This window comes from Drosophila obscura, unplaced genomic scaffold (assembly GCF_018151105.1).
Source record: "Drosophila obscura isolate BZ-5 IFL unplaced genomic scaffold, ASM1815110v1 contig_30, whole genome shotgun sequence".
In the NCBI taxonomy this organism is placed as follows: domain Eukaryota; kingdom Metazoa; phylum Arthropoda; class Insecta; order Diptera; family Drosophilidae; genus Drosophila; species Drosophila obscura.
The window spans coordinates 2,193,629-2,217,382 of record NW_024542818.1 but is presented as its reverse complement, the minus strand read 5'-3'; the positions used below and the strand labels follow the sequence as shown (position 1 = coordinate 2,217,382).

The window sequence follows — 23,754 nt, the reverse complement described above, 5'->3', positions numbered from 1 at the left end:
TGAAAAGAAATCAATTCCAGGTAAAGAAAAAGCGTGGTAGCATGGCAAACCTCATTGTTAGACAATCCTTACTTTTCGCACATATTTGCTGATGTATTCGCGTCATGTTTACATGGCAGCAGGCAGTGACAGCACACAGGGGCGGCGCTCTTATCACATGCCTCTTATCAACAGTGGCCCGCGGGCAGTGCATTTGTCTCACGTTTGTGCATGGCCAGCGGGAAAGTGGCAACGCAAAGCAGAAAGAGGCAGTAAGAGTGAGGTGCCAAAGGCCAAGACACACTCACAGACACAACACCTGAGCGACCTGTACTTATGGTCGTATTTTCCTCATTATCGACACTCTCTTGGCCATAATTTCCCGTGTGTACGGTGTGTGTGTGTGTGTACGTCTCTCTAATCCATTTGGCTGACATGTTTGCTTCGGCAAAAATGATAAGCAGTGTGGACGTTGAGGTTCGTTAGGTTGGTAGCACATGACTCTGCCTGCCACTGTCGCTGCCACTGCCACTGCCACCAATTGTTAGATAATACAATATGTGAATATATAGCCAAACGCAACGCAACGCAACGCAATCTCAACTTTAACTTCAACTCAAGTGTCGAATGCGACTGCGAGAGATAAAATGCCTTTGAACACAAAAAAAGCGAAAGTTTTTCTTCTTCGTTGGGTTTGGGTTTTGTTTTGAAAAGGCCTATAGAAAAAACCATATTTGATATAGCGGAAAAGCTGTTGAAATGATGTTGTTAAAAAGGCTGCTGAGGTAATGTAATAATTATGTGTAAAACTCTTGAATGTCTGTATATCTATCTATTCTCCGCAGTTCCCCTGATCTTCGGACACATTTAATGACAGATTCTTTCATTAATCTCTGATCCCTCTCTGCTTTAGCCTCCATCTGCAGCTCGCTCCTTACCTTAACCTTGCCTTCCATTCATCAATTTCCAGCTGCCTGCCTGCCAATAGCTTGGCCGGACAACCTGTTAAACAAATTTGAATTTGCAAAATGTTTGCACAACTTGAGCACTGAAATAAATTAGCTTACTTACGACTTCAGAGCTCGCTGTCCCTGTCCCTGTCCCTGTCCCTCTCCCTGTCCCTGTCTTCGTCTCTGGCTTTTACACGAGTAAAGTGTGTCTGGCCATCAAGTGTGGTGAGGGGGTAGGGGGAGACAGCAGCTCCCCAAGAGCACAGATGTAAATGCAAATGCAAATGCACTCCAAACAACACTCTACCTCTACTTCTACTACGAGTTGTACTCGCCACTCAATATTCTGTGGCTGTGGCATGTCGTTGTCGTTATTAAGCTTGAAATTAAATAAACAACAACGGCTAATTACAAGAGTCGTGTCTGGAGTCCTGTTTTGGTTACTTTACTTGTTCCCTGGTCTAACAGTCGCTGACACAAAGTATGGGCCATAATTGAAGGGCTGCCGGAGGGGACGGAGCATCTCTGGCACCGACCGCAGATGCATCCATCACAGAGATCGAGAGACCAAAGACAGGAGGGACACAGAAGAGACAGTGTTGGAGAGCGAGGGGCAGGGAGGCAGACACAGGTGAGATTAAAATAAATGTGCTCCAAATGCGCACAAATGCGAAAAGTAATTGACGCTGGAGCGTGTCTTGAGATGTCTGGCAAGAAGCCGGTTCCAGTTCTCAGCTTAGATTTCAAAATGCAAACAGCGGAAAACATTCGAAGATGGCTTTCCGACACAATCTCTGGAGGTGGAGGTCTTTGAATGTAGAGATGGCAGCGTGATGCACACTCACGATGCACTTGAGAGGCGTACAGACGGGCCTGGAGAGCCAGTTCTTGTATCCCTATCATCTGTGATCCACCACAACTTAGAAATGGCTTCTATTCGTGTCACGCTTCCACCTCTAGACAGCCAATAGTACATCCTCCAAAGGGTACCCAAAGGGTTTATTAGCATGCCGCTGACTGATGGCAATTAATAGTTCTCCCTCTAGACTGTAGACTCCAGCTCCATTGCATCCCATCCCGAGGACGTGCGCCTGACTGAAGGCCCGCAATTAAGGGGAGACTAATGGAGGAGGACGTGGCGGAAGGCGAATCCCAAGTAAGGCGCATTCAGATAGATACATAGATCCCCCTGTGGCATGGCAAATAAAATCAGTTATTAATAGTCGCGAACGTGGAGCGTTGATTTCTTTTGCCGAGGATTTCAATTGATTGAAAGGCCAAGTGAGAAGCCTATAAATAATCAAGGGCCAAGAGAGAGAGAACCCAAGCGCCCCATAAGGCAATAAATTCTCATGGGCCCAAAGACCACGCACGTTGTCTATGAAATTGATTGGAGGAATGGCCAGAGGCATACTGGGCATGGGAATGGTATTCCCTTATCGGGCAATAGCGGAATAGGCATGACCAAAACGATAAGGGCAAGTCCAAGGGCTGTGCCCTAGCACACACACTCACACTGAATTTCTGGGCAAAATCTAATCAGTCTTAATTGAGCGTCACACCAAAAACCAAAAGACACAAAGACCCTTAAGTTGTCAGGGAAACTTAAAGAACGAAAACGAACCCGATACAAAACGAAAACAAAAAAACCAAACTAATCCCAAGTAGCATCGTCGCCAGCATATCTCTCAATATTAATTACGATTATGTCAGAGGAGGTCTTCAGGTCTTCAGTCTTCCAGTCGTGAGTTTATCTGCAGGATAACCGCAGAGCTGAGACTCCCTGAGGGACATCATTTTTCCACATTTTCCTCTTACTGATTAAGTGGGCGCCCCACAGCTCTAGCTCTAGCTCTTCTCTCCGTCTAGACATACTTCTCCTTCGAAATTTAATTTTTGAGTGTGCGCTACAAGTGACGCGGAGACTCGGAGAAAATTGATTAGAATTAATGTCCGTCCGCGTGTGGCGTCGTCGAGCGATGAAGTTGATTGAATGACTTTTGGGGGGCACTGATGAAAATATATGGCAGCATAAATCTATTGATCAACATTCGTCGCAGATCGCAGATCGATTGAGTGCCGCGGCCATTAAATCATATTTCCATCACAGTCCACAGTCCACAGTCCCCTCGTGCAACAAAAACGAGTTGGAATGCGACGCCGCTTGCATTCCATACTTTAATCAATTGGAATTTTCAAAGTGGACTTTAAATGAACTCAAAAGTGATCCGTAATGATTATGGCAGAGTGTCGGCAATTGTTGCCTCAAGCAAAGGAGCAGTTGAAGTTGCTCTAATGAGCGCTAACTTTGGGAACGAAATTCCTTTCTTTTTTTTTGCTATCAGTCAAAGCTCTTACTTACTAATCGAACTAAGCGCAAGCCCACTTGATTCCCAATCTAATCGGAGGGGCTTCTTCTTCATTCCGAAATATCGTTATGGGGAACCACAAGAGAGTAGTAGATTCCTTATCGCGATGAGCTCATGCGTTGTTTTGTTAGCAGAATAACTTGAGACATTCTAAGCACTAAAAGATTTCAGGCATCACCTGTACGAGGAGTACGAGCCGGAGGAGTTATCACGACATTGCGATATCGCACCTGAGAAGCCGTAAAGTAGAACATCAAACGGTGTCGACTCTGACTTTCAGGTGATAACGAATGCAAAAATTGCGGAAACTTTTTGCCTGGCAGCTGCCAAAGATAGAAAAAGATCTCTCGGAAGAGAGTGAGCGAGAGAGCGATCCGTTACAATTTCAGGCTCAAACTGTGGCCAAGCAGCGGCGGCTGTCACAACAGTGCCACCAGCCACAGCCACAACAGTTGAAGAAGTGGCGACAGACGTCTGGCAGCCAGGCAGGCAGATGGGGCATGCAGATAGCAGCATGGCTTGGCTGATGAGTTGATCCTGAAGGAGGCCTCGGACACGGCCCCGGCCTCCCCTCAATGTCTTAATCTGCGCACTAAAGCGGCATAGTTTATGGATCGCGGGATGCATATCTGCAGATACTAACCGATTTGATGTGGATGCGCCGCGAGACGGGCACATCGTAGTCCAGGTCCGCGTTCGTTGCATTCGAGCTGCAGCAGGAGCCGGACATCGAGATGGAGCTCTGTTTGTCCAGCATTTTGGCAGCAGATTTCAATGGCAGTTCGAGTATCTTTTGAGAGGGTTTTGTCAGAGCTTAAAGCTACTACAACATTGAGATAGATTTATATATATTTAATCCAGGACAATATAAATAAAGTATCTCGCTGTAAGAGGTTCACCGCGTATTCGCACACTTCACTTGGTTTTGGTTTATCTTTATCTGCAATGCTCACACATCTGCAACTGCATATGTATCTCGTATCTTTCTTTAATGCCGAATCAGCTTTCTGTGATTTCAAGTTTAGCCGCGGGGCAAACCCGAAAAAAAACTCAAACTCCGATACCGAAATCGAAAAACAAAAGCCGCTGCCAAACCACAAACGTAGCAAAAACAAAGATTGCTGCTGCTTATTTCTCTTATAGTTTTTTTTCTGTTTGTCACGATTCGTATTTTGTATCTCGTAGCCGTAGCCGTAGTCGTATCTTTTTTCTTGCGCTTCGCTCTCGAATGTGTGTTCCGCACCGCAGCAGGCGACTCCGCAGACTGTGACGTTCTGTGTGGCAGAGCCACAGCCATACAGCGGTGCTGCTACGCCATCAGCTGATTGCGCTTCGGCTTTCGTTCGGCCACGCATCGGGTCGAGTCGAGTCGTTTGTGGTCGGGTGCTTTGCTTCGTGTGTCTCTTACGGTACTCGTTCTTATAGAGCCAGTCGTTCGTTCGCTCGCTTGGTTTTATTTGCATACTATATTCGTATATTTAAATAAAAAGCAGTTGGATTATAGATTACATGAAGGAAATTTAAATTTTTCCGCAGAAGACGACCAACCTGCTTCAGATTTGAATTATTTGGATATATATTATGATTTATCAGAGGAATACTTGAAGAAAAACCAAAGATTTCTCAAGTCAAAAAGATTTTAGATTTTCCAAAACAAAAACTGCAATTTTCCAAAGAAATCTAAGAAGTCAAGGGATAAGAAATTATGAAGATGAGCAGATTTTTTTTTTAGATCAGTAGAGGGAACTCTTTATCTATAATTATACCCATATTTTATCATTTAGTTTCCTCCCTGGAAGATATCTAATGGCCACAACTCGAATTGCCACATATCATAGCCATTTCTATGGGGTATTATATTTCCCTTTGCTCTCAAGTTGACTGCCCTCTCGCCAGACGATGATATTCTTGTTCCAATTTCTATTTGGGTATGACAAATATTCGGTTATGGGAGACAGGCCCCATTATTCGATTCTATGCATCTAGGAACATATCAAATGCAGACGCTATCCATTGTGGGGAATGTTTACCCTACAGAAAGCTCAATTAGCCAGAAGATGATGATGGGACCCCTGCTGCAAGCTCACGTTACCTCACTCCGATGAATAAGAGTGTGCCCTGCCCCATTGAACACAGAATACCGAATACCGAATACAGTAGCTTCGTGCAACAGCAACAGCAGCTGTCCAAACACAACACAATGTTTTTTTTTTTTTTGTGTACATTGAGGCCTGAATGAGAGGCGTGAAGTTCTGCCCAAAAAAAAAAGAAGGAAACAGAAACACCTCCTTAACAAGTCAATGGGCTGAAGGTCAGGGGTAACCCGTTCCGTTCCATAAAAAGGAAGTTCTTATGGGGTAACATAACCCCCTCCCAGCTCCTCTTGCTACGAGTAACAGAACAAAGAGACGCGCCTCGCATCGCCTCGCCACTGATGTTGCAGCTGCAGTTTTTGTGGAAGTTGAATGTGACATTTGACATGATTTGCATGCCACACAAGTGCCACGCCCACATCAGTCACGTCAAGAGCCTGAAACGGAGATGGAGATGGAAATGAACAGAAAGACAGCGACAGGGAGACAGTCCAAGGCAACAACATGAAAATTGTAGTGCCCCGAGACCGCCAGTTAAAAAATAAAAGACAGACAGACAGAAAACTCGTTGAGTTTTATTGTCACTTTCGTTGTGGAATTGATTTAATTTAATTTGATTTGATTTTCTTATGGTAGACAAAACACTTCAGGACGGGGATTACCATTTGGAGCGACTTGGCTTGGCTTTCTCGATCGATTTGTGTTCTTATCTCAAATGCTTGGCTGGGGTCGTAAAAAACTTTTCAACAAATAAGATTTTCCTCTCCATTTGCGTGGGTATCGTCTCGCGTTTCATATTGGGGCAAAAGTTCATCCCATTTAATTTGCATGGAAATCACTCTCTATTGGGACTCCTCTCTCCCTCGCTCTGTACAGCTGTGGTGCATGTGCATTATCCTGTTTTACAGTCATTACAGTCCTTCGTCCGTCATTATCCTTCGAGGACAATGACAATTTCGAGCTCATTTTGGATCTTTGTTGCTGTCACGCGTGGCATACATAAACCGGTTCTGGCTGACTATACAAACAATTTCCGAATCCAGAATCCAGGCAGAGGATTTGGATGAGGATGAGAGTGGTTGGGGGAGGGGAGAACGAGAACCCACCCGCATTCCAGGGAATTAGTCGGCAATTTTTGGACATTTCTCTGTGTGTGTGCCTTGGGGTTAGAAAAATATGCAAGGCAAACAATGACCAACAGAAGGGCACGGACACACACACACACACAGCACACAGATGTCTAAGCCAACTAATTGCCTCGTTAGAGCCACAAAAATTGTTGCCTTTGGTATCTTTAATTTCGTTTACTCTCTCTCTCACTCTCACTCCCTTTCAAAGCTTCCACCCACCTACTGGCATTATTTGTTACACTTTTTGGGGCATGCTGCTTTGTTTTTTTTTTTTTTGGGCATCATAAATATGCAAATTAAAAGATGTCAGCAGCGGCTGCGTCAGCGTATGCTTCGCTTAGCTTACCTTTCGGGACCCACAGCCACAGCCAAAAGCATTCATAACACCTCGTAACATGTTTCCATTTGCAATTTAGAAGTTGAATAAATAATATATGTAAATCAGACCACCAAAAACACGCAACGCACCCCCATATACATAAATACATACATATATCCATTCCCGTGGCATGTAGTACATATATATTGTAAATATTTTTGCTATCGCTTCTCTTGCGCAAAAAAAATTGTAGGCGTCATATGTTTTATCTAAATTATTTTGTTTTTCTCTCGGGTGTGTGTGAGTGTGTGTGTGTGTCTGTTGGTTGCCACGGGGGCCCTGGAAAATGGTATTTTATGGGAATTATGGCACCTGTCTGTTCATCCAACAATGATCTCGCAATCAGCACAAAGAAATATTCCATCGAGAAAAACATCTCTGGGCAAATATTTGTCGTGTGTTAATTGAGAAATTTCTATGAGCAGCAAGGGAATCATCTATAACAAATGGAGGTATTGTATATTTTATTGCAGTCACCCCCGCTGAAGTGACCCTCGAGGGAGAGAGAGAGTACGTACTGCTTTTGGGGGTGGAATTTAATTTAGTTGTATCTCTATTTGGGATGGAATGTCCTTCCATTTGGTGGACAGATGTGTCCACTGCAACAGCTGGAGTGCCTCTCATCAGTGGATGGGGAACTGAATCATGGTTAAATGATTCCCTTCTATTACTAGCATTACTACCATCCAAAAAGGTATCTACTAGTTTAAAGAATATCTTGGGATAGGTCACACCTATAGGCCATAGCCCCCAATAGTGCGTTTCCCAATCAACTCTCAACAACTGCTCTCTGGGGCCAATCAGCTTTTTTGGCTTCCGTTGCTGTTGGCCATGCGTGCCGCCATAAATGGCCAGAACGTGCCGCATTCGGAAAACAATGCATAAGCGTATTTCACTCGAAACTTGGGTATGGAATGGAATGGAGTGGATTGGAAGTGTGTGTGGATGCTACCGAAATCAGAAATCGGTGGAGAAATCACAAAAATCAAGTGTCGAGCAGAAGAGCAGCGGAAACAAAGAGCAATAAGAGCGAAGAGATTGGAACAGAAATGGAGCAGAAATTGGAGCAGAAATGAAGCAGAGCGGAGAGGAGAGCAGGCCCCGAAAAAAATGCACTTTACACGCGAACATACGGAATGGATTCCGAGAATTCCGGTCTCCGGGTCTCTCGGTCTTTCATTCTTAATGTTAAGCCACCCATTAGGCAGCGGGGGGCAAGATTACTCGTACAACAATTAGAAGAACCCAAAGCGACAAACGGCTGACGGCACTTCATCAGCCGACGGCACTCTGGGGCACGTGATAAGACGATGGAGAGAGAGAGGCAGCAGTTTCCAATCAGTAAAAGTGATTGGGCAACAGGCAACAACGTGGGGCAGGGTGTAGTAGTAGCAGTACCCATGTTGGGTAATAAATTCATCAATTATCAGGGGACAACAGTGCCGCAGCCACTCCTCGTGGCAGCCATAAAACAATAGAGAGACCGAACCCACTTTTGGTGGAAATTGGAAAACAGGATCGTCTTCTTCATCATCGTCATCAGATCGGATGGGATGGTATCGAATGGTATGGTATGGTATGGTATGGTATGGCATGGGCATAGGATGGTGTGGCATCAGCTGCGGGCACAATTAAGATGTGCATCTTAATGAAACTTAAATTTTTACAACTTATTTTGGCTGCGTTGCTTTTGGGGTTGGACCAGAGAGGTCAGTGAGGGCAGAGGTTCGAACGTTAGAGAAAGGCATACGATAGTAAATATGTATACACCAAACAATAATTTTTCTATAGAGAGAGTTCTTTAACCTCTTCCGTTTTGTGATTTTTTTCAAGGCACTCCCCCTAAATATAAAAAAAAAAACCAACCGCCAACACTCTACTCAGTGGGTTAATTATCCCATAATATTAATGTTCATTTGGTTCAAAAGAAACATTTAAGCACTAAACGACTTCATTCGTATTGAATACCCTAACAATGGGGTATGATGGCACTCAGCCGAAACACACAAAGTGGGGGGACAAAAGGGATACAAATATAAACTAAACAAATACTGAACACTAAACCATCAATGGACCTTTTCCATCCAGAAATCAGCTTTAATATCCCAGGGTATTCTCAGCTTCTAGTCTCTAAAAACAAGCGGAGATTTCTTCTCTGGATTTCCTTATATTTTGCTGCTGTCAAACTTCAAATAAAAGCAACGCTGTGTGCGCTCCATTTATCATAGATGGCAAAATCATAGATCTCTCACTTGGTGCCTCACTAGCCAGCAGCAGATCTTCTACCATGAGATCTCCTATGTACAGAGGCTGTCGGCAATTTCACACATTATGGCCTGATGGCTGCACAGGCCTAAAAATAAAGCATAAATACAACAGACCATAGGAAATACGAAATGCAAAATAAATATAACAAGATGGAGCGAAAAAGAAACACTAGTCTAGGGACAACCAGCAACTGGGGGGAGGCAAGAATAATGTCTGAAGGGACAGACCTAAGTAAATCGTTTGGCAGCTGGCGGCGCGTTTGACAATTTGCCGCCTTCTACTTCTTTCCCGGCGGCATCTCAATCTACGATATAGGAGGCAGGGCGGTTCCGAATCCGAATCCGACTCCAAATCCGGATTCCTGACGCGATTCTGCGCCACCCAGCGATAATAACAAACAATTTGTTTGTTTTGCTTTTGCTGTCAGAGAGATCAGTGTCAGTGTTAGTGTTCGTTTGGGGGCTCCTCTGTGGCCCCTCTCTCCTTCTCTCTGTGCTGTGCAGTTTTTGTGCCAACGTTTGCATAATTCATGAGATCCCCCATCTATCCATGGCAGTCTCCCAGCTACAATCCACACAGTGCACCCACATGCGGAGGCAGAACAAGATCGTGCAACCATTCATTACAGCCACATTGAAAATTGAGATACAAAATGCGAAAACAAAAGGCTGCTGCAGTCCAGACCACATATCGTATATGGTAGGAAGCATAAGTTATGGCCATCTCCTACTCCTCCACCTACTCCTCCTGCTGCCGTTGCGGGGGTGCATCTCAAGAGCCAGAGAGTCCGAGTACGAAAGAATTGTATTTCAATATCTGACTTTTGCTGACTTTTGCAGTTTTCTGAAGTGGGGAAAAATGCTTGAATGCAGGAACTATGGGAAGCAGCATTCGGTTCGGTCTCAAGAATCCTCCAAGAGAATGCACAAGGGGAAATGTCTTTTGGTTGATTGAATATCTGCAACTAAAGCTGCCCCCTTCCCCGGAAGTATCTCTGGCTGCAAATCAATCCCCACTCTTGCACCTTGAAGCCTCAATCATCTGGCAATTAGAAGCTCCATTCAGTGGGAGCTTTGCATCCTGTATCCTGAGTCTCAAAACCACAAAGGGAGAACCGCAATAATTGCTTTGCATCTGTTGGAACTGTCACTGTCGCTGGTGGCAGACGTGAGATACAAAGCGGCATTGATTGCAATTACGCGCCAAAAATGATGTAAAAGAAGAGAAAGAATTGTGGAGGGCGGCGGATGAGTTCGGCTTTGGATGTATCTCGATGTGGATGTATCTCCCACTTATATTGGCTGCCGCTCTCCACTCTCTGGATTGTCTTGCTGTGGTTGTCACTTGAAGTGCTTGCCACAAACAAACGAAAAAAAAAAAAACATATTTATGTTTACAGCCAAAGCTTGCAACACTTTCCCAAGAATTCCAATTCGTTGGGAGAGAGAAACACGAAAAACAACTTTCGATTGCGAGTAAAAATGTTAAACGACGACACACGATCCGAGCATCAGAGTATCTCTGATATAATGAAGACATATCTTCTGCTTTCGCCTCGCCTCTCCTCCACTTCGATGCCGATGTCAATGTCTGCACTGGAGTCTCTTCGCGTAACAGTAGCCGCAGAATATTCTGATTCTTGAGGAGAGAGACCGAGACCTCCTGCAGTGCACCGCTACGTTTCCAGCAATTACCACAAGAACCACCGACCTCCAGTTGTAATCGAATCTGTGTCGCCTTTGTGTGTCTCTGCTCTCTAAGAGAGGTTCATTGATGACCAGAGACCAAAGCACGGAGCCCTCTTCCACTGCCGAGTGCATGAATGAACGACAGACACATTGCAACCTTATGCTGCCACATTCTCATTCCTCATTGCTCGTTCTCTACTTCTTTTGTACTTTCCGCTGAGACGGCACTAAATTTTAACCCAATTCCCGATTCACTTTTGCAAAAACAAACAGATAAAACAAATCTTTATGGTCTGCTGTTGTGTGTTGCTGTTGCTGTTGCTGCTGCTGGTGGCAGAAGTGTTTACAGCGGATTCCATTCGAGTCAAGTATTTCCTGGAATGCCATGCCCGAAAGATGCTTCTTTGCCTGCTCAAGAATAACAACAAAAATCTCTAAGATACATATGTAGATGGATAGATGTATAGATCTTCTCTAGCATTGCATTTGTTGCACATTTGTGCCGCTGCATTTTTATGGAAGCAAAGCGTTGATTGCTGGCCTGCCTCTGGCTGTTAAACGCAACCCAAACAGGAAATTTCTTCATGTCATCAGTCAAGAAATCATCCAAGTCATAAATGGGCAAACGAAAGCAGAACATTGACTTTGGTTTTGAAGACTTTAACGAACGGAATATGAAAGATTTGAGCAAAGTTTGAGAGGTATACGAGCTCCATTTGTTGTGGGGTTTTGCCAGAAGGGGTAAAGGGAGTGATATATGAGATATAGATAGTAAAGGAAAGTTGAACTTTAACCTTCTTTAATATCTTAAACACTAGAAATGGTATAGGGAATCATGTAGAATATTTCCATATCAATTTTTGGGACTTTAATGAGCATAATCCTTTCACATCTGTGATAAGTAATTATGGTACTTATGGCTTAAATATTATGACAACGCATGAAACTTCTGAAACAATCTAGGATTACTGTCAAGAAAACTACCAAAGTCATCCAGACTTAGAAGAAATCTTTTTAGCATTTTAGCAAACCAAATTTAAAGTTCAATTGTTCCACAAAAATTCGACCAATTAAAGATGTTTTTATATCCAATATGTATAGCCAAAGTACTTCTTTTACAGGTACATAAAGATTATGAATGATCGTTTTACGATTCCCACAAGTCGCCTGCCGTAAATGCCGTTGTTTTTCTTTGGATATCCCTTGTGTGAACTCAAGGAGTTTTATTTGTATTGCAACACAATTTGAACGATCAACGACCTATGACAATGCTTTGCATTGGTAATATTCGAACACTGCTCCAATACCTTACTTAACATATTTCAAAATACACAAGGAATTTGATTTGGAAATCGATTTTTGGGGAATCGGGGTGTACAACAGTGTCATGGCATTGACGTCAATTACAGGAGCGGAAATACATAAAGGGAATGACTAACGAGGGAGCCAGCAGTGGTAGAATGAATGCTTCGACATTGTGTGGGCCTTATCATTCAGTTTATAGACACACGGGAACCGCCAAGCACACTGTTGATTTCGTAAGCAAATTGGAGAAAGAACAGGGCAACAAAACTACAAATACAAAAACCCACATGATAATAGAGGTGCTGGCAGAATCATCAGCGTCATCACCATCAGCAGCAGTGGTGTGTGTCATGTAAATAAATCAATCATCGGGGGCCATCATCATCATCACATGCTATCATCAAACAATCCATCAGCAAAACCTCAACCATGATGGATCTGGTGTTGTTGTGTGTATTTTTGGAGCCACTAAGATTTGGGCATTTCTGCATTATCTGGGATATGTGTTTTGGTAAACAAAATAAATGTCTATTTATAGTCACATTTTACGTGAGAGAAGGGCACACAGGCTGGCCAGTCCATCTATATATAGACGATTGCAGCATTTATGGGTGTTGTGCGAATATTTCCATAGAAAAATAATGGTCAAAAACAAAAGGCTAGACATGGAGTACTACTACTACCTACGGGGTAGGTATCATTATCTTATCACGTGTGCTCAACATGTTGACATTTTATTTTGCAAATATCTAACGGAGGACGATAAGATTAGATTCGCTTTGGGTTATATCAATAGCATTAGATACTCATACGCCACACACACGTTTTTCTATGGAACTTTTTTTCCTATTGCCGAGAGCTTTCCCATAAATCCATAAATGTCCCCCGCCCGTGTACAGTGCATTTACTCGAGAAATGGAACGTACTCGCTGGTATGCCAGCACTGCCACACTTGTGCAAATATCTGTAAGATCATTCCAGCAAACATCAGACGAAATGCTGTGCAAATTTGTAGAGATCTTTCTTAGGAATTCCACAAAAGATACGCAGAAGCAGCAGCAGATGTTTTGCTTGCCCAAGGAATTGTTTTGTGCCGAAAGCTTAGCATGGAATTGCACAACTTATGCGATTAACAAGTTTTTTCGGGTTAACCCATAAAAGATGATATATACATTGCTGTTTTTTGTTGTCTGTTTTTTCCACGAATTCTTTGATCTGATCCTTACAAAACACACACACAAATTTGTTCCAGTGTTCAAATCAATTTGTGACACACTTTTCGACATTCGTTTTTATATATCCATAAAAATCTAAATTGAGTTACAGTCCCGCTTGGCCATATAACCCCTTAATTTCCTCTCAAATTTACAGCACACTTCACCAAAAATTATAATTGGCCCATAAAAATGTTTCTCTTTTTTCACATTTCACACGATTATCACCAGGGCTTTTTCCATGGATTTTCTTTACAGATTTTCAATGCTGGCTATATGGCTGCCAATTCCAATTTGTCGCGAGCTCTAAATTACTTGATGGCTGTGGAAATTAGTCGAAATAAATCAACAACAAAAAGTCCACCTTCTTTCAACCGAAACGTTGCGTAAATCAAATATTTATGTTTAGATTTTTGAAAAGTTTATGGATCTTACAAATTTGGTGTGTTCTTCATCTGTAGCTGTATCTGTGCATGCATCTCTGATTTATAAGGTCACAGCATAGACCGAAATAAATGTAGATATAAAAGCTGAAAACAAGAGACGCGGGCCAAAACGTGGGCGACCCCAATGACAGGGGTCCGATCGGAATAACCAAACAGAAACGATCTTCAATGCGATCATTAACGATGAGAGCTGACATATTTGGATTAATGGGTCACCATTTGAGCGGAGTAGAGGCAGAATTTTGGCTACAGCCTCTTCCCAATACCCAACAAATAAAAGTGTAGGAAAGTGATACAAACGATCGCATAGATATTGCCTCAAACTCAGATTCATTCGAATGCGATCAAAGCTAATGAAAAAACGATGATGATGATCACCATTTGGGGGTGCCATACACAATAGGGTCTTATCGGTGTTCACAAAATTACGGCGCATTACGGCTCCCGTATCTTCGGCATACGAAGTGTATCTTTCCCACCTCACGGATGCACAGATCTACCACCATAAATCTTTGTTGGCTCCGATCCGTTTTTTTTTTTTTTTTCTTCTATAATTTAAGAGCAATTTATTAAATGCCGCAACGCTTTAATCTGCACTGAAAAATCTTTGCCCCCAAACTGCATAAATTAATTTCAGACAGAGAGAAAAAAGAGCGCGAGCGCGCGATGCGGAATGCGTGACATATTTTTTTTTTCTGATACATATACAGAATCGCCATGTGCATCCCAAAAAAAAGTTGCAGAAGTATCTCCCGACTGTATCTTTTCAGTGTGTATCTCAGCGGCTGACAGCGCTGATTAGCATGGAGCACAAAAAAAAAAAATAGAGACTGGAAAAGGGACAGGGAGATGGAAAAATATTTGTGGCAGCTGGGTTAAACGATCTCTGACGCCAGAGTTTTTCCCAGGGAAATCTTCTGGGTTGTGTCGACTATTCCCTCAATTGCATATTAAACGTTTTCCGTGTACAGTACAGACCCACAAAATAACGAAAAAAAACCCCCCAATTATATAATCAAATGTTGTGCGCTGCGACAAGTTGTTGCATGTTGGCATTCGTAAGTGCAGAAGTTCTTGAATCGACCACAAAAGCAAGAGAGATACTTTTGTGTCATGTTTGTGTGTTATTTTTCGGTTGTATCTTGAAGATATTTCAGCTGCCGTCACGTGACATGAAAATTTGTTTAGCCAGCCGAATGGATGAGAGGAAGAAAAGCCGCCAGGTAAATAATTCTTCTCTTCACTATGCCCTGTCTGTCTGTCTGTCTCTGTACAAATTAAGGAATTTCCAACACGTACACATAAATTCTTCACTTTTCCCCCACTATGGCTTTGCCTCTGTCTCTCTGTGTCTCTCTGTTTTCCCGGCTTTCCACTTTCTTTCTTAGTTTGTATACCCTTAAAGAGGATGCTATGACTTTGATGGGAAATACAACGCAGAGGAGCGCTGCTGCATAGGGGAAAAGTCCTCAGTGTGAAATACTCTTATGTACCAACAATCTGCAGTGTAATTCTCAACTTCATAGCTAAACCAAATTCAATCCATACCTAATCGCTGTGATCGCTCTTTAAGGGTATCCAAAGCTTCGACTGCATTTTCTACTTCATTATGGGGCATTCTCTGGTTGGTTTTTTTTTTTTGGTTTGCTTTTTAACTGCTTGCCACGATTTATGCATAATTTCCATAGCCAATGTCAGAGCCAAAGCCAGAGCTCATAATTTGAATGCGACAGCAAAATATGTTGGCGCCAGAGAGCCACCGGCCAGCCACCGGCCAGCCACCGCCAGCACCACACAGAGACGGAGTGCGACGCTTCCATTAACTGTGAAACTACTACTGCAAACTGCCAACTGTTTTGTGGACACATGGCTGGGCTACCCATTCGCACTGCACGCTGAAAATCTGCTTACAGTCTCAAGTCTGAAGACTGAAGTGGTCTCTGCAGCTCAATGACCGACAGCTAAAAGCATTTTTTGGCTTTGCCTCCGTTATGCCATTGAATAAATTCATAAATCAAACAGAAAATCCAATCCACAAAAAATAGATGTAACAATAAAATGTACAAACAACAGAAATGGGAATTGTACGACACAAAATAGATGGAAATAGCTGGGGGAATAGCCAGCAACACATGGAATAAGAGGTACATTAGAGATGGCAAGATACATGGCTAGTGCATAGATGTTTATCTTGAAAGGTAGCCAAAGAAGGGTTCCTTTCAGTTCATCTTACAGAATACCCATATCACACATCATCGTTGCCTGCTTTACAACGAAATTGACTTCCTTGAAGTCCAAACTTTTCCGCATAGTTACGGTCAAGTTCTTTGGCTAAAAGTTTATCCCATAAATCCTCCCACAATACACAAAGTGTACCTCCGGAGCGCAGAGCAGAGGACACACACACAGACACAAAGTTTGGATCATAAATATAGTCGTTCATCCTTTTGTTCCTTGGGACGACAACAAACTTAAATTGCGCACATCTTTTATGGCTCTTACAGCCCGTGAAGAACGGGTGGAAAGGTTGATTAACCCCTCGAGATGATGTTGCAGAGCAAAACAAACAGCAGAGATGAAAGACCACCCCTCCCCGCCCAGAAAACACTCCAAGAGAGAGTGCTCTCCGTAGCTCTCTCAGATAAATTCAGCAAGAGTGCTGACAAACAACCGCCAACTTTGAGGTGGCATAAGCTTTGCTCTCTTTGGGACTGTGTACCCTCGTATGGGAGGGGGGAACGCCGGAACAACCCCAAGTGAGGTTCAATTGCGGGCAAGTGCAAGGCTGTAGCTGTAGCTGTAGCTGGGACTGTAACTGTGACTGTGGCAAAAGAGAAGAGTTCACATTGGCATTGAAAAATCGAATGGAATCGGGGGATAAAAAATAAAAATCGAAAGCAAACATAAACATAAACAGAGGGGCAGAGGAAGCCACCCTCATCTAAAAAGATGCTGCCAGCCGAGGGTTGTGGAATATATCTAAGGAATACATCAGAAGAGCAAAGGAAGGAAATCTCGACGGCAAAAAGTCAAATGGAAAGTTTCTTTGAAGCACTCGATGGGGCCAATAATGTATACAGTCTCAAGTCTGAAGTGCGGCAGCCACTTCATCAACTTCAGATGGATAGTTGGCTCCACATCTCTCTGGCCACTGCAGCAGCATCCTTCAGTGTCTGTTCTGCAGAAGGAGCCATGGTAATGGTTTCCGTTTCCATATCTCCTCTCTCCCCCCATAATGCAAATTTGTTTCACATCACGGAGCATCTGATGTATGACGTGACTGCGAACAGAAGCCACTGCCACGCAGCCACGCAGCCACACATCGACACAGCCACCACCAAACGGGACTCCCTTTCGTTCTCCATAGTCATCAGGCAGTCAGCAGCCGTAGCCAGCAGTCAGATCTACTCTGACTTTTGTTTCGTCACGACCATGTCGTGTCCACGTATCCCACCCAATCCTCTCCAGCTCCCACTCCCACTCGCCACTCGACTCGCGAGGTGTTTACATAACATGGCATTCTCTCTCTCTCTCTCTCACTCGCTCGTTCTCTCTGCACGCATGCGGCCCTCTGTCCAGCATCCAGCCATTGAGCTTCAGCTTCCGTCCACCTGGACAGACACTTGAGGGGGTGGGGGGTGGTCTGACTTTTGCTTTGGACTCTGCTTCGTTGGTTAGCCGGTAAAAACAGTTTACAATTTTACGTTACGCACCACCCTGCGTATCCCATAATCGGTATGTATCTGTATCTATATCTGTATCTGTATCTATAGCATTGTTACTGTATTCGATTGTGTCCGCATTCGCATGGCTAGAGGGTTGCCTCATGACTTTCGCTTTAGATGATACAAAAGATTAGCAAAAGGGATTACGAATGATGAAGGGATCAGATCAGATGATATGGGGCAAAGGCAAAGGATAATGTCCGAAGGACTTACAGAGAGCGTGACTTTCTTTCGTCCTTCGAGAAATATAAAAGGTGATTTACAAGGCATTTATGGAATATAGTGACAAAGATATATAAATATAAAATAACTAGAGCGAATGTATCTTCATTTCTTCCCTGAAACTTTCCCTGAAAGCATTACCAAAAAGGAATCCCAATTTCTTTATTATTCCCACAATTTACAGAGACATGTTCTGTCTGCTGCATATCTTTGTAACCTATCTCGTATCCCTTAACCACACACACACATCTCTGTGCATATCCATTCCTGTTGGCTTGGGTTAACCTTCCAATTAACGTCACGTTCACTCCACTTCACTTTACTGTACCCTGCTCCACTGTACACCACCTCCACGGCTCCTTCTGCTACCTTTGCAACGTACCTGCGCACTTTTCACCCGGTGTAGCGTGCCGCCAGTGATGACGCCCGCAGTGGTCGCCTTGGCGTGCATTGCAACTGAATTTATGACGTACTGCGTCTGCTGTTGCTGCTGCTGTTGGAGTTTCTGCTGCTGTTGCTGCTGTTTGGCCAAGACTGAAGGCGTTTGCGGTTTGGGCAGTGCCTCGCTTGTGGCCGTTGTTGCCACTGCCATTGCTGTTGTCAGTGTCTGGGCTTTTGCAACATTCCTAATTGAGTTTTCTGGTACTCGGTTTTCACTTTGGCACTCCATTGCCTCCATTGATGGAACCTCTACGAGTAGTGGAGGCTGTTGCTGCTGTTGCTGCTGCTGCTGCTGCTGCTGCTGCTGTTGGTGTTGTGTGGTGGACATAATTAGGATTTTATTTGCTCTCTGTTGCACTCTCTGTTGCAATTTATATCATGTCTGGCAGCCAGATGGAAATCAATTAGTCGCACTACACGTATCTTAACTATCAAACATCAAACACACACCACACACAGACGACACAGCACTCAGGGAAAACGAAAGGAAAAACCAAACGAATCCACGCATACGGATACGGATACGTACACGGACGCCGACACGAAGGAGAAGGTGTGCACGGAACGCGGGTTCAACTGTTACTGGGATTCGCACTTGCAACCTTCACATGCCCAGGGAGTCAGTCAGCCCCGGCGTCCTTCGCTTTTTGGGGGGTGGTGCTAGTGGTTAGGTGGGTGGCGGGTGGTGGCTTTAAGTGTTAACTTTATCTCACTTTTATCTAACGAGCAAGCGCAGGGGAAGTCCCAGAGAGACAGAAAGAGAGAGTTAGAGAGAGAGAGAGAGCCCGTGGCACGTGCGGCTCCTGAATAGCGGAAAAAGCGAAACAGATTTAATTAAGAATTATGAGAATATTTCTCATTAGCTTGGCAGATTGATACGAATGTTATCCCATGAAAAGTAGGCGGCATTCTCCCCTAAACATTCAGCTCACAAAACTTCCCCGCCCAGAACCCATTTTCCAATTTAGAATTATTGTTTATATCTTGTACCTCAATAAAGCTGTGAAAAAAACGAAAACGTATCCAACACAATGAGCCTCTATTCAGATCGTAGCACCATTGCGTCTATGGCCGTGAGTTCTACACGTGAAACCGAAACAAAAACTACGGTAAGTGGGTTCTTCTCTTAAGCCTCGAACCCTTTTGGAGCCATGTCTAAATAGGGTATATCCACAGGGGTCAGGAATAGTCGATCCCAAGGCTAAAAAGTCCGTTCAGGTGGCCCATTCCGAGTCTGAGGCAAATCTCAAGCCGACAAAAAAGAAGAAATCGGAGTCTCAGCATTACTACAATCAAGAAATAGCAACCGATCTTCAGTATCGATCACAAATCAAGGTGGGTTAAGACTTGTTTATATTGTGTGTGGATTGGCAAAGATCTGGAACCGTTTTTAGGTGGTGGAGGAAGTCGATGGCGAGGAGGTGGACATGACACCAAAGCACATACAACCCCACACATATGCCGATCAATTTATGCGTTTCAACCTGACGTTTCTCCATCAAATGGCCAATCTGGTGACAATGCACTCCAGGGGCGCCTCACGTTCGCGGACACGCTCCAGCATGCGGACAGGACTGGGCGGCAACAAGCAGTCCATCGATGAGCTAATGAATGGGGTTTGTAGTTGGCACAGTTGGGCACAGATCTGCCAGAGAGTCAGCTTTATCGTCTTGTTCCTAATCCAATAGATCACCTACGAGACCATCACCTTTGACTTGTTGAACGTCCGTGACAGAGGCGACGAGGAGTATGTGCCACAGCCCTTCAACAAATCCTTCGTGAAGGTAACGCTCCGCAAATCGGACTTCTTTGAGCTGCACTCGCAGTGCAGCATCACTGCTGCCAAGGGCACAGCCGATGGCGATGAGGCGGAGAAGGACAATCGCGTCTACGAATATTTGACAGCGGGCAAGGGCAAGGTACGTCGCCGATCCGAGAACCAGGCCCAGACGGACATTTTGCTGACCACCACGCGGGCGGTGAACACCATTCTGGTGACCCAGGCAACGGTCAGCTCCTACGTCTCCAACTATGAGATGTACGACACGGTGCACAATCTGAATCGCAAGTACTCCACGATGCGGAGTCTGCCGGGCGAGGGAAAGGACCAAGAAGCGCAAACCACAGAGTTCTTCGACGAGGAGGAGGACACGGCAGAGCGCGGCAAGGTGATGTCCGAAATGGAGAAGCTGCTGAGCAGCACAGAGTTCAGGAATGCCGTCATGTACGTGGGCCGCACGCTCTCCAGCAACACGAACGAGGGGGGCCAGAAGCGCTTTCGCAACTTCAAGAAGATCGATCGCTCCGCCACGGATGCCAAATACGTGTACTCGATGAAGCTGCTGTTCCGCCTGATGCCCGTGCCCAGTCGGGACGAGCGGAAGGCCGTCAGCGACATTTGCTTCTGCCGCAGCAACGGTGACATTGTGGCCGTGGCCTACGGCCTCTATTCGTTCTCCTCGCAGCAGGTGCCCGAGTCTGGGAGTGTCTTCGTCTGGAGCATCAAGAATCCGGGGGAGCCAGAGCGAGCGTATTACTACCAGATACCCGTGACGGCCATTTGCTTCTCTCCGTTTCTGCCCTCGCTGATCGCCATCGGCCTCTATGATGGCTCTGTGGAGGTGCGGGACGTGAGCAGCCAGGCGCTGACACCCATTGCCATATCGCAGCGCAGCACATCGCCGGGCTGTGCGCCCGTGGTGGCCATACGCTGGATCAAGCAGGTGGAGGAGGGCGAGAGTACGGACTTTGACATCGATCCATTTCTGAGTCTGTCGCAGGACGGGTCCGTCACTCGTTTCCGCATCATCAAGAGCCCCTTTCTGCTGGGCTTCAATCAGATGACACTCGAACGCGTGGAGGGCCATCCCGAGGGCATCATGGTGCCCATACCCCCCCAGTTGACCTGCGAATCGAACCGTCATCCGCAGGGACTCAGCCTCACTACCCATCCGGTGCACAAGGACATCTACTACGTGCTCACCGACGAGGGGTGCATCCACAAGTGCTCCATCAACTATCAGCATCAGTATCTGGAGGTCCTCAAGTGCCACGATGGCGGCGTGAATGTCATGGAGTTCTGCCCCTGGTCGCCCAAGCTCTTCCTCACCTGTGGCAATGATTGGTTGGCATTTGTGTTCTCTCTTTAATATTTCTATTCTCAGTACAGATATGGTGATCCTTTCCACAGGTACGTTCGCGTGTGGATTGATGGCATCACGCGTCCCCTGATGGAGCTGATGGACGAGATGACGCCCGTGCACTGGGCCAACTGGAGTCCCACACACTCCACGATCATTGTGTCGGTAAACCGCGAGACAGCGAATGTCTGGGACATTAGACGCAACATTCTGAAGCCCATGGCCAGACATGAGATGGATTCATCCTTCAACACAGTGGCACAGTGGGTAGACCATTGAATTACTCCTCTGAATCGCTCTTCCTCCTCCCTTTCTTTTAGATTCTCCAACTGTGGACGTAGCCTCGTAGTGGGCAACGAGCGTGGCAACACTCTCTTCCAGGCACTAAACGATATGCCCTTTGAGCCACACTTTCAGTACGATGAGCTCGAGAAATCCATTTTCAAGGCCGTTGGCAACGATTACGAGCTGCTGATGGAACTCAAGAGCATGGGCTTCTTTGGCTATCCCAACAAGACCTTCGTCAGGTAGATCCTCAATGTAAAATATCCCCAGTTGAATAAAGAAAACATTGTTGAAGCTTCACAATTGAACAACGGCTATCAGTTTCCGCATCATCCGTTTTGCAATGTGAACTCCAAATGGGGTTCAACGACACGGACATGGACACAGAACCCCACAAAAAAAAAAACAGATTTCGCCAAGCTTTAGAGATAGGTATAACGGATTGAGTTTTGTTGGCTCATCAGTTCCGCAGCGAGCGATCAAATAACAGAAGAGAAGAGCAGAGCAAACCGGGAGACGACAATCCCCTCGAGATGATAAGGTAACCCAATACCGAACCTTACCTGTAGAATGCAACAAGCAGTTCAAATAGGTTGGAATACATACTCCTCTTTCTCTTCTCTCTCTCTCTCTCTCTCTCTCTCTCTCTCTCTCTCTGTCTCTCAAGTGTCAACCCTGGTGGTCACCTTGGATGAGGGCTTCTTTCTTCGTTCTTTGGTCATCGGTCAGCGGGTGTTAAATAACAAATAAACACTTGTGCACACATTAGCATATAGCAAATGGTAGCCGTAGCCGTAGCCGTAGCCACAGCCACAGAGAAAGGGGGAAGAATTTATTAAACAACCATTAGGGAAAAATGAGACAGAACCAGACACCAGACGATGCGCCACACAAAAGACGCAGGCAGAGAGGCCGGAGATCAAACGGCGGGCCAACACACACACACAAGCTCAAGAGGTGGGCCCATAAATGGTCCAAGATCTACGGCGTGTTACAGTTTTAGCCAGAAGAGCCAGAGAAGAAGTAGGAATAACAAAAAGCATAGAAATAAATGTCAAAATTTCGAGGATCGTAAATAAACAGAGAGAGAGAGAGCGCGGGGACCACCGCAAACGATGGCCGTAAATTACACAGCACATTCTCTCTGTCCGTACCGGAGAATGAATGCAGCAGCATGCATGCTGGAACGAATCAAAAGCAAAGCAAAGCAAAACAACAGCAAAGAGCGGCAGTTAAAACACCGCTGGATGTCATCATCAGTGTGGCGCGATTCGATCCTTGTCCCGACCGCATTAATTGTTGAGAAACAATCTCTGGCCCGTCGTTGTTGTCGGATTTAATGAACATTTAATTGCAGCCCACATGTGCGCCAAGCAATGCTGCCCCCAAACAGAGCTGCTGAGCTGTTGCCGGGACAGGGACATGGACATGGACACATGGCGGTGGCGGTGGCGGTGGCGGTTTCGAGTACGGGTTGCACGGGCTGTTGCTGTGTCAAGAGGGAGGTCGGTTGGTGGGTTGCCGTCCGGTTGCACAAATTGAAAACAAAGTGTTATTGTCCAACGGACAGCGGTGACAAGGAGACAAACGAGCTTACAGTAGCTGCCAGAACACTCTGTTATGGCCATGACAAAGCCAACCCGAACGAGCTGCCAGGCACATCTAGCCAAACACAACAGAACACAACACAACGATGATGACAATCACGACAATGACGATCGACGATGATGTGGCTGTTGTCTGCGATGCCATTTTGCCAATATAAAGTTGCGATTCATCAGAATATTTGAGATTCACATGCCCAAGTAGAGAGCAGAGAGCAGAGCCAACAGATCGCGCCAAATGAGGGTTCCCGCTGCCGCCCCGCAGCCCATAGGGAGAAAGGTGCCGCAGCAGCGTCGCAATAAAATGGGAACAACCAGCAGCAGAGTGTAAATGGCGGTCAGTGAATGCCTTTATGTGCAATACATAATAAATATCGTTAATAGTAGCTCCACTCACCCTTTATGCAATTAATTGCACTTAGAAAACACCACAATTAAAATATAAATTACACCCACGCGCTGCTGTTTATCGAAATGGGATTATCGAGGCTGGAAACAGGGTTGCATTGCATCGAA

General features: G+C 45.1%; 2 protein-coding genes across 3 annotated transcripts in view; one reads left to right on the top strand and one right to left on the bottom strand.

Annotated features, from left to right (window-relative positions):
- The window catches only part of LOC111076917 (breast cancer anti-estrogen resistance protein 1), a 36,621-nt gene extending 18,168 nt beyond the window's left edge, over nucleotides 1-18,453 (bottom strand). The window contains exon 1 of one of the 2 annotated variants that reach the window (XM_041594579.1): nucleotides 18,151-18,453. In XM_041594579.1, coding sequence (XP_041450513.1) covers nucleotides 18,151-18,447 — 297 coding nt within the window. In that variant the 5' untranslated portion in view covers nucleotides 18,448-18,453. Of the gene's footprint in view, nucleotides 1-3,941; nucleotides 4,567-18,150 lie in introns of those variants that run through there. The other variant, XM_041594580.1, reaches the window with a different exon arrangement.
- Nucleotides 18,454-19,132: 679 nt separating this feature from the next.
- Nucleotides 19,133-21,937, top strand: LOC111080515 (dynein intermediate chain 4, axonemal). Its single transcript, XM_022376177.2, has 6 exons — nucleotides 19,133-19,318; nucleotides 19,386-19,544; nucleotides 19,604-19,825; nucleotides 19,898-21,333; nucleotides 21,400-21,612; nucleotides 21,670-21,937. Exons 1-6 carry the CDS (start codon nucleotides 19,241-19,243, stop codon nucleotides 21,878-21,880), a joined length of 2,319 nt encoding a protein of 772 aa, XP_022231869.2. The 5' UTR covers nucleotides 19,133-19,240; the 3' UTR covers nucleotides 21,881-21,937.
- Nucleotides 21,938-23,754: the final 1,817 nt, after the last annotated feature.